Here is an 11,785-nt window from a genome sequence, read left to right as displayed (position 1 = left end):
TTATAACAACATTATTTTTAATATTTGAATAATATAAAATATTGACGTATCAATTTTGACAAAATTTACATTTTGATTCTTTAGCCTTTACTTTTCTTTAATGTTTTAATATTTTTTCAATTTAGGATTTTATAGTCAATTTAAAATTTTATCAAATATCACAGGATTTTTGACCGAAAAATAAATACCACATGACTTTCTTATTAATTAAAAATAAAAAAGAATCGTAGTCCAATTCATTTTTTTAATTAGTCACTTTGAGTAGTATAAGAAATCCGTATTGATTACAAGAATTAGTCAATTGTTAATTTATAACAAATAGAATATATGTTCTTAATGATAAATGTAAGATAATAACATGTCTTATACTCCCTTTAAACATATTTGTGATATGATATGAACTCATTATAAATATGATTAATCCAAGAACCTCTAGAGATTTACTAAATATGTGCAGGTTGATCTTTAGAATTAGACAAATCATGAGTAATTTTTCTTGAGGATACCTTCTCTCTCATAAAGTTGCAATCTATCTATACGGTGTTTGGTGGTTCGTTCATGGAAAACCTGATTAAATGTCACATACTAATGTAGTGGCATGAGTGTCTCCAAATTTGAGTTGTTGGAGAAGTTGTCTAAGCCATGTATATCACACGGCATTCAGTTTCAGCACTAGATCTGACAATTGTATTTTGCTTCTTGCTTCTTCATGAGATCATATTCCCTCCAATAAGAACATAATACCTAGTGTGGATAGCCTACCTATCACAATCGTGGCTGCAATATTAAAAAAAAACGATAACGTTCTGAATTGTTAAGAGTCACCACTAATATTTTTTTGTTAAGAAAAGATTGGGAAACCAATAAGAGTAAATAAAGAAAAATTGAAAAATATTTTTTAAAAATAAAAATTTAAAATGAATTACTTTAAAAATTAAAATATCCAAATTACTAAGTACAAAGAACAAAGTCTCCAACAACGCCGCCAAAAACTTGTTAAACTCATTGACAAGTATATCAAATTATAAAATTAAAACGGAAGTCTGAGTATCGAATCTACATTGACTTTGTTTGTACTTAGGTAGATGAATATTTAATTAATAAATTAATTTAAAGAAATTGATTTAAAAAGATTGTGAGAAAATAGTAGAATAAATTGGCAGAAAATTAAATTAAAATAAACAAGAAAAAAAATTAAACATGAATTAAAATTAATTAATCAAAAATAGAAAAGATAAGAAAAGCCAATATTATAGAAGTTAAATTTAGAAGATGAGAATGTTAAAAACTTAGTCTACCAGAGCTACTCTTAATGTAATATTAATAAATTTTCTATATTTATAATCATTCTAATTTACACCTGAATCTACTTATATATTGTAACCAAGATCTCTCAAGTGAAAGAGTCTAATTTATCTATTTTTTCTCTCAAATCTCTTTGTTGAGATAAAACAGTAAATTACATTAAGAATAAAGATATATAACAGGCTAAACAAAATCAACCTATCCCTAATGATGCTTTATTTAGATACCATTTCTCAGTTCTATTAGAAAATAATGTTTCCCAACGCTACCCCTAAAACTTACGGGTGATCAAGCCATAAACACTAGCATTAAGCACAAGAAAGGATAGGTAATAATATTAGATAGATAGAAAGAGAATTACATCAAAAGTAGTTTGACTGGCAAGTTCCCAACAAAGGAGGTTTAGTCTTTCATAGTCATAAGAGATCTTACAATTTCAAGAGGATTATGAATTGAAAAGAGAATAGATAAGAAAGGGAATGGAGGGAAGGAATGACTACTAATGATTCGTTCTCCTTCTTCTAGCATTTTCCTTTTATAAGAAATTGCATTCTCTTGGAATTTCTATGTGTTTTTCCTTCTTCTTTCTCCTTCATTTATAGGTGCAGATTAGCTTAGTTTTCACGAAACCTTTGTGCTAAGCGCTTAGTGAGTATGGCGATATCTACGCTTAGCGCGTGTCTTGGGCAAGCGTGCCTTCACTTTCCAGCATTATCCTTCACTTTCCAGAATTATCCTAACGTTAAGCGTGCATTGTTCGTTGAGCCTGTGTATCACGCTAAGCGTCTGAGACGCGCTAAGCGAGCAGCTTCGCATCTTGAATTTGCTTCTTGGGCTTTACTTTGTTTTTCTCCGCCAATTATTCACTAAGCATCATAAATTCATCAACTTTTAATATTTTTTGCACAAAAATTTAAATGACATTAAAATTTCAATTGTTTGCACATAAAGGAAGAAATAAGAGAGAAAAATTATCAATTCCTATATAATTTAATCCAAAAATATACCTATATCAATGAGGTCTACATATCAATGAAGTGGTGACGCGTTGTTGGACCGAGTGGCCTCGGAATAATTAAGAAGGGGGGGTTGAATTAATTATTAATGTGTCTTGACTAATTAAAATTTATCCTTCTTAATATTACTAGATCCAATTAGGCTTTACTACTAAGTTATGAGAAAGTAAAGAACATAAATAATAACTTAGACAAAAGTAAAGCGGAAATAAAAAGTACACAGCAGAAATTAAAGAGTGTAGGAAAGAAAAAAAACAAACACAAGTTTTTATACTAGTTCGGCAACAACTCATGCTTACATCCAGTCCCCAAGCAACCACCGGTTCTTGAGATTTCCTTTAACCTTATAAAATCCTTTACAAGCAAAGATCCACAAGGGATGTACCCTCCCTTGTTTTCTTTGAACAACCAAGTGGATGTACCCTCCACTTGAACTGATCCATAAGAGATATACCCTCTCTTGTTCTCAGTATTACAACCCAAGTAGATGTACACTCTACTTGTACCACAAAGGATGTACCTTCCAATGTGTTAAGACAAAGAATTCTTAGGCGGTTAGTCCCTTGAATCTTTGTAAGGGGAAACAAAAGATATATCTGGCGTGAATTCTGCTAGCACTGCATTGATTTTAATCAATTTAATTTTTAGTCCCTTCTTATGGTGTGGGAAAGTGCTAGATACTACATTAGTGAGAGATTAAGTTTTATAGATAAGCTTTATGTGGTTATGAAAAAGCTTAACGACTTATAAAATCTTTAATGATTTTCAAACCCTTATGGGTGGTATATGATTTGTAGCATACACTTGATGAAATCACCTATATGAGTGTTATGTGAAGCCACTTGTATGAGATCGTGACAAAATCTTTAGAGCATTCATAAATATCGGGCACACACATGACCTATTAGCGCAATAGTCACGACAAGGATTGTGGGGGTGTAATGTGATTGGTAGACCACTAGCATATGCCAATCATTTTTGCCTCATATAGCTTGCTACACCAATTATGCTGTGTGTTAAGTCATCAAATCTGACGCATTACATCCCAAATGAGAAACCAAAAACCTTTATTTTCTTTGAAATCTAAAACCTTTTGAAATATGTAGGGAATTGTTGTACTTTTTGAGTATTTCAAAAGGTTCTACTTGTTTCTAAACATGGAATAATTTCCATTTTAAAAAGGTTTTATGCTGCAAATTAAATTGACTTAATTATTGTATTAAAACCTTTTTAGTACTACTTTAAAATAGATTGATTACATATTATTTTTAATTAATCATATTTATTATCAAAAATAAAATTAACATGATTATTGTTGGACCCTTTTCTATCTATAAATGGGATGCTCTCACTATTGTTTTCACATCCATAAAAAAAAAAATCATCATTATTCTCTCTATTCTCTATTTGAGTTTTCAGTTCTTCTTTTTCTTGCAAGTTTTGATACTTTAGTTAATTTGAGATGGGTCTATTAAATCATGGAGGATTTGTGTTTTACTCAGAGAAATCATTGAGGACAGTTTGTCTAACATACACCTTAGGCTATGTGTTGCCAAGCTCTACGAGTCCAAAATTGGGTCAAGGTTCATGATTATACAAGTTGTGAGTTTGTGGTGATAACTAGTGGTTCGTGATTTGACCTACCTAGAACAACACTTTATACTACTAATTAAGTTAAAATAATTTTACGTTAGTTAATACACATTGATGATGTTTATCTGCACTCATAATTCATTCTCAAAATAATCAAGTGACTTATCATTTTGGTTGTTAAAATTGTGAGGCATTGGTACTTGAAATTAGAAAAATGTCAAATAAATACATGAAATTTAAACTATTGACATTTTATTTCATGGCATATGGTCATATACTCCCTCTAAACACCTATATAAGCAAAAATAACTAATTAAGAAAGTTAGTTGATATCATTTAATTTACTAATCTCAAGTAAAATAAGGTTATTTCTAAAAATGCCTTTTATTGTAATTTTTATCGTGAATAAAAAAGAGTCATTCAAATTAGAAATAGAATTAAATGAAAAGTGTTTTAGGAATGATAGTATTAAATAAAGCAAAATTAGTTTAGATTTGCTTATATTTAAGTCCAATAACTGATATCATTTTTTTACTTATATATAAGTCCAAAGGAAATACAATTTATTATCTTATAGTTGTTAAATTTAATAATTGACTATCACTATAGTTCTTAGTGAAACCAGTAGCAAGAACTAATCTTTTTGTCACCATAATATTAATGTGAAATATCTATTGACTTTGTCATTGATAATACATGTTAAGAAACCTAACTAGCACATGCCTTGAACTTGATACCTTACTTTAAAATATTCAACTCTAGTTTCACTTGGACAACATATTAAATTTAAAAACTAATATAACTAGTAAAATTTAACTTTAGAAATTTATTATATATATATATATATATGTAGTTTTTTTTTGTATATAACTAATAAAATTTAATTTCAGAAATTTATTAAAATACTCCCTCCGATCTCCAATATAAGTAACAAGAGTTTCTTTTTTTGTCTCAAATGAGTAGTTCTCAATTATTTATACCTTATTTATTGAAATCATTTCCAAAACACCTTTCATTTAATAACGCTAAATGTTTTTTTTTATGGTTAATATCAAGTTCCAATAAAAGATAGTTTGAAAAAAATATTTTTATTTATTTAAAAAGACATAATTTAATGAAATTAACTAATCTTCTTAAAAAATATGAAGTATGTCTTCTTTTTTGCAAAAACAATCATTTTTTTTTCTTATAATTAAGACCAAAGGGAGTAATTGTTTACTAAAAATAATCCATTTTCTACTTCCAAAGCTAATTAAACACACACATAACTGGTTGTATGTATTACATATAATCCATTTTAATTAGTTAAGAATCTAAAAAAAATACAAAGTTTTAAATAGACATGACTACGGAACGGGTCGGAGTCAATTTTGCTTATCCCGCCCATGCCCCCAAAATCCGATGGGGTGTAGATTTACCCATCCACGCCCTCGATGGGGTCAGGTTTTCCCGTCCTGTCCCCGACATGCTTATAAAATTTTATAAAAAATACAATTTTTCATAGAATAAAAAAGAAAATTTAAATAACAATCATAACATATTTTTAGATTGTACATGACAATATAAAATCTAATTCAACACTAGCATAAAATTCAATTCAACAATTTTAGGTTTTAATGTGTTATATATATGTAAGAATATTTTTATAAATTAATTATTAGCAGGACGAGTTCTGGGACAGGTTTAGGGAAAACGTGATCTCGACCCTACCAACTTAGATTTTTTTTCATCAAGATCGAGATGGATCTGAAGCCGGTAGGTTTGGACCCATTACCATGCCTAGTCTTAAATATGATATGAGAAGTATAAAATATTTTTGTTATTTTCAATAAAATAGTATTTTGGAGAGTATATTCAAAGTATTTCTCATGCTACATCTACATGTTAACAATATTACATGAGACAATGATTTAAAACAGGAGAGTAGATTCATTAATACAGTTGGTGCGAAGTGGAAGTGAGAAGAAAAAGACATGGCAGTGTCAGCAGCAAAGTTCGATGTGGTAATCCTAGGAGCCTCAGGTTTCACCGGCAAGCAAGTCCTCAAAGAAGCCCTCAAATTCCTCAATTCCAACCATTTCACCTCCCTCGCCATAGCGGGCCGCGACCCCTCCAAGCTGGCCCAAACCCTCAAATGGGCCGCTCAGCCCAACCCGCCGCCCCAAATCCCCATCCTCGCCGCCGACACCGCCGACCCTCCCTCCCTCCGTTCCCTCTGCGACCAGACCCGCCTCCTCCTCAACTGCGTGGGCCCCTTCCGCCGCCATGGCGAACCCGTCGTGGCGGCGTGCGTCGCGTGCGGCTGCGACTACCTCGACATCACGGGCGAGTCGGAGTTCATGGAGCGCGTGGAGCGTGAGTACCACGCGGAGGCAACAAAAAAGGGTTCTTTGGTGGTTTCGGCGTGTGGGTTCGACTCGGTTCCAGCGGAGATGGGCTTTTTGTTCCATTCGAGGCAGTGGGTGGGCCCGGCCCGGCCCAACAGGGTGGGGGCGTACCTGAGTTTGGAATCGGATAAGAGAATTGTGGGGAACTTTGGGACGTTTGAGTCTGCGGTTATGGCTGTGAAGGATTTGAAGGAAATGGAACGTTCTAGAGTCACCAGAGTGATCCCTGAGGTATGATTTATATCACACCATGAATGACACATACAATTTGATAAAAGGGGTTCAGTTCACTTGAATTTGATTGGATTCTGTGTGGTTCTTTCTTGTTTGTTGGGTTTTGGAGTAGGAATATAGACAGTAGTACACTAGTACTATCAAATTAGTTTTAGTTTTTTAAGTTATAAAAATAATAAATAGTCATCAAATAAGTCACCCGCGAGTCAACTGCAGCTCCTCCCCCATGAAATTCACCCTAAACCGATGCCAACAGACTGAATTTCTTCGACGTGAACTTCGTCGGTTACAACCTCTCCATGATTGTGGAACCACAGGATGGAACCGGTGGCGGTGTGGCGGAACACTACACCACCACGGGAGTCAGAGGAGCCGCAGTCACTGGTGACACATGTTTAACGCCGTTTGGGTTAAAACTAATGGAAGGACAACTATGTTACTAAAATATTGTTTAGGGGACTATTTTAGAACTTTTAAATCATAGGGTACCAAATTAGAATCGAAAAGTAAGTTAGGAGACCAAACATATATCTTTTAGCCTTGTTGATATTTACAATAGTTATCTTAAAGGAAATATGGAACATGATTTCTGATTGACTTAGAGTGTAAAAACTTTCACAATGACAGTGTATGTATAATAAACAAACTCAATGAATTTAGAGTAGTGATAATCGTTCACCCGATCTTGGGGTGGAAAGAAGAGAGAGATAGTGGAAAAAAGTTGGGAGAGAAAATGATAAATGTGATGAGTGACTTAATGGAAAAGGAAAAGAAAGATAAGAAGAAAATGATGTAGAAATGAGATGGAAGAGAAGATAAGTGTATATTGATTATTTTCATGGACTTAAGTCATCTAATCATGAATTGTCATATACTTGAAATTTGTTGTTTTTTAAGTGATTTTTAGTTTTTAATTTCTACACTTCATTGTCATAGAGCTCAACATACAGCAATGGAGTTTATAGAACTTAAACCACAATGTTTGCCTGCATGCAACCAGTAACATATTCAAGTTTTGGGAACTTTTGGTTATCATACCTGAAATGAAATCCTCATTCCTCTGACAATCTCCTTAACTGGGAATCATATTATCATCATTGAGTTACTTGTGCTGGTTGTTGATTGTAGCTCATTTTGCATGTTAAAATATATCGACTTCATTCTTTTTAATTTCATCTAAAATGAGATTAACTTAATGTAGTTTTGTTTATTGACCTTTTTATTGTTTTTCAATAGAACAATAAACCTAGACCATATCTTCTAGGATGGAGTACTCCTCAAACTGGGTTTATAATTTTAAAACTAGTTGCCCAATTTATATCGTCTTTGTTATTTTCTCTTATATTTTGAACTTTTATTACTCATTTATGGTTGCAGATTCCTGGGCCCCCACCTAAAGGAGAAATAATAGAACACCAGAAGAAAATTGGCCTTTGGGGAGTAACACTACCTTCAGCGGATGCAACTCTTGTTGGAAGAACACTTTCTACTCTAACTGAATCCCCCCATGGTCTTCCTGGGTTGAATGAGAATGCTGAGATGGTTGAAAAAAGGAAAGCCTACTGGACATCCGTGAAGCCGGCTCATTTTGGTGTGAAGATAGGCTCAAAATCTTTGTTGCACGTGTTTGGATTTATTCTTATTGGAATAATCATTGGTGTTTTAGGAAGAACCTCTTTTGGAAGATGGCTTCTTTTGAAGTATCCTTCCATCTTCACCTTTGGCGGGTTTAGTAAGAATGGTCCTTCTGAAGAGGAGATTGCAAGTGCTTCATTCAAGATGTGGTTTGTTGGACATGGTTTCAGCAATGAGAGTCTTGCTGCACAGGGAAACACAAAACCTGACATGGAGATTATAACAAGAGTAATGGGACCTGAAATGGGTTATGTAACCACCCCAATAATTATGGTTCAGTGCGCTCTCGTTCTTCACGGCCAAAGAAAGAATCTACCAAAGGGAGGTGTTTACACTCCAGGGATTGTATTTGGTCCAACTGATCTCCAGGAAAGACTTCAACAAAATGGAATATCTTTTGATGTCATCTCGAAAAGCTCTATTTCTTCTTGACTCTAAGCAGTTCATCCATTTTTGGTTGGAAGAGAAAAAACTGACTGGTCGGAGTGCAGAAGTTATAATAAAGTATTGAGAGAATCTTTTTTGTTTTATATGTCTATATTATTATTTTGTAAGAATACTACAGTTATATTGACATTTGACTTGAACCAAGATGGTGTGACATAGTTGATACTTAGATAGATAATCTCTAAATCTATGTGCATGGAAAAATATTTGTTGAGAAAATTAGCCTCATGAATTTCAGTACTTTGAGAGATACCCTGTGTTCACTAAAAAAAGTATTTGGCTTGATCACCAGCTAGATCATCTTTAATTGGCTTCAACATTTGTTCAGGTTGATTGACATCATAGTGACTACTTTATTGCATGTGGAGATCATAATAGAACAGACTGTTTACTAGTGGGCAGTGGCAGATAGCTAGTAGAGAGCTAATTGAGGCTTAATTTACTTGGAAATGGAGAATTAATTCAGAAAAAGGTGCAACTTGGATTCCCTCTTTTAATCTTCTAGACTGAAGGTTTTGTTTGAATGTAGCTAGTCTGAAACATGTTGGCATGCACTGCAGTAGTAACTTGACACAAAACAGAAGGTAAAGGTTTGTTACCGGCTTGTATTGCTATGAAAGAAACAACTTTATAGTCCTCCTAGTTCTCTCCAATTTTGATTTTAGTCTCCCTTTAAATTTATTCACGGATTTAGTTCTCTTTTAATCCAATCACGTAATTTTGGTCCTAGGTTCAGATTTGGGCGTTGACCGTTACAAACGAACGTTGACGGTCACGTGTCACGTTCTGGTTCGTCGATATGCTGATGCGTCATTTTAACCGATTGACTAAATTAAACAATATATGGAAATTAATTCAAAGAGAATAAAGCTGGAAAATAAAGAATTGCTGCTGCAGAACTAGTAGTCCTGTGAATGAGAATGCAAAGAAGCTGGAGAGAGAAAGCGGGTAGGTGGTTCGGGTTGGAGAGAGAAAGCGGGTTTAGGAAGAAATAGAAAGATAAGACAAAAAAGAAAAAATAAAAAGAGAGGAGAAGATGGAGGAAGAGAAAGAGAAAGATGGATGAAAAGTTCAAATTGCCGGTAACGTCGAGGGTTCTCTTGCTCTGAATCGATTCCTAAGCTTGTGGCGCACCACCACCACACACCACACTTGTATGTGGTTTGCTCCTTGCCTCCACTGTTCTCTCTGAATCGACTACAACTTTTTCCATGTGCCATTTTATCACGTTTGTGATATTATAGGATTAGGGTTAGTGAGTTTCTGATAAGCTTTTAGGGTTAGGGTAAAACAAATTACCACACTCGGTTAAAATCGTGCACCACTATATGGACAAACCAAAACGTAACACATGGCAGTCAACGTTTGTTGTAACACTCAATGTCTAAATCTGGATTTGGGGACCAAAATTACATGATTGGATATAAACATCGGTCATTTTAATCTTATAATTATGATTTTAAGAATAGAAATGAATGTCATTTTGTAATATTAAGAATCGAAATAACCGTAATTTATTAATTTTAAGGGTTATATAATAGAGTTTAGACTTAATTGTAAAATTCATCCATCCTATTTTGTTTATTTGACCAAATCGTCCTCCTATTTTTTAATTTATTATTTGAGTCCCTCTACATTTTGAAATTCATGGTATTTGACATTTAAATTTTGACTAGACTAAAAAAATTAACCAATATTTTCTTAAAAAATAAAAAATTAAATAGTTGAGATAGGATTAGAATCATGGTCCTTTGAGTAAATAACACACTTCTATATCACTACACACATGATCATTTAGTTATTCATGTAAAATATAGTATTAATATAAATTTTATGAAAAAATAATTCAAAATTTAAATTTTATTATTTTTTAATCTATTATATTTTTTAATCTTATATATTATCTTTTAAAATATAATATATGAGATTAAATTTTATTTTCACATAAATTAGAATATGTATATTTATATAAGTGTTATCTTTATTTTATATATTATATTTTTATAATCTTACGTATTTTTATCATATTATTCAAATTTTATTTTATACAGTAAATGTATAATATAAATTCTATCTTTAATATATATTTTTTTATATAAATTATAATTTCATAAAATGATAGTATTTTATTATCTTTTAAAATATTTATATATGTGATTTAATGATAGTATTGTTTTTACCTATATTAAGATATTCTTGTTATATATAATAATAGTATTTTTTATTTATATTTAAATTTATTTAATCAGGTGCATAATTTTTTAAATAATTAAATTATGTAATAAACACACGTAATTAAATAAAATGATAGTATTTTTTATTTTTAAAATTATTTATGTATGTGATTTATTGATATTATTTTTTTCTATATTACAATAAATAACTTAAATATCTTAATATAGATAAAAAAAAATATTGTCACTAAATCACTAAATAAAAATAAAACTTATATATATATATATATATATATATATATATATATATATATATTCTAATTTATGTAAAAATATAATTTTATAAAACTATAATAAATTAAAAAGAATAAATTTAAATTTTAAACTATTTTCACATACAACTTGTATTAATACTACATTTTACACTAAATATTCAAATGTTTATGTCGGTGTAATGGTAAATGAGTGTGCCATTCACTTCAAGGTGCATGATTTTAATCTTTCCTTAAGCATTTTTTTAAAAATATTGATTAACTTTCTAGTCTAGTCAACGTTTAAAATTTAACACTCAACGGTTAAAATATAAATCACTTTAAAATAATCATTTTTAAAAAACTGTCATCTAATTTTACATTGTCCTTGAAATTTAATACCTATGTTTGAATTACTTTAAAATAATTATTTAAAAAATCAACTTTATATATAACGGATTATGATTGGATGATTGTAAAAAAAAAAATTTATACTATCGGTACATAATCCTTTTTTTTCATAATATTTTCTTTTATAATTTTAGAGACTAAATTAACCAATATTCTCAATTTTAGAATTTTTGTGTATTGATCAAAACTAAAGGTATGAAGGTTTGAGGGAATCTTACTTTCCAGTCCCAGTCCAGGCACGCACTACCTTCACTTCTCAACCAACTTGTGCCATATTGATGAGATTCCTAATTATTTTTAGAAAATGATTCCTAAATTGTTCATAGATATCC

The 11,785-nt window shown here is 31.4% G+C and overlaps 1 protein-coding gene across 1 annotated transcript; it reads left to right on the top strand.

The window, feature by feature from the left end:
- Window positions 1-5,804: 5,804 nt before the first annotated feature.
- Window positions 5,805-8,867, top strand: LOC114382454 (probable mitochondrial saccharopine dehydrogenase-like oxidoreductase At5g39410). Its single transcript, XM_028341882.1, has 2 exons — window positions 5,805-6,532; window positions 7,913-8,867. Exons 1-2 carry the CDS (start codon window positions 5,888-5,890, stop codon window positions 8,600-8,602), a joined length of 1,335 nt encoding a protein of 444 aa, XP_028197683.1. The 5' UTR covers window positions 5,805-5,887; the 3' UTR covers window positions 8,603-8,867.
- Window positions 8,868-11,785: the final 2,918 nt, after the last annotated feature.

Source organism: Glycine soja, chromosome 13, assembly GCF_004193775.1.
Source record: "Glycine soja cultivar W05 chromosome 13, ASM419377v2, whole genome shotgun sequence".
Taxonomy (NCBI): domain Eukaryota; kingdom Viridiplantae; phylum Streptophyta; class Magnoliopsida; order Fabales; family Fabaceae; genus Glycine; species Glycine soja.
This window is presented reverse-complemented; position numbering and strand designations above follow the sequence as displayed.

Coding starts and splice junctions, on each gene's coding strand:
- LOC114382454 (XM_028341882.1), top strand. CDS start 5,888: ATGGCAGTGTCAGCAGCAAAGTTCGATGTGGTAATCCTAGGAGCCTCA. Junction 6,533..7,912: donor TCACCAGAGTGATCCCTGAG/GTATGATTTATA, acceptor TTATGGTTGCAG/ATTCCTGGGCCCCCACCTAA.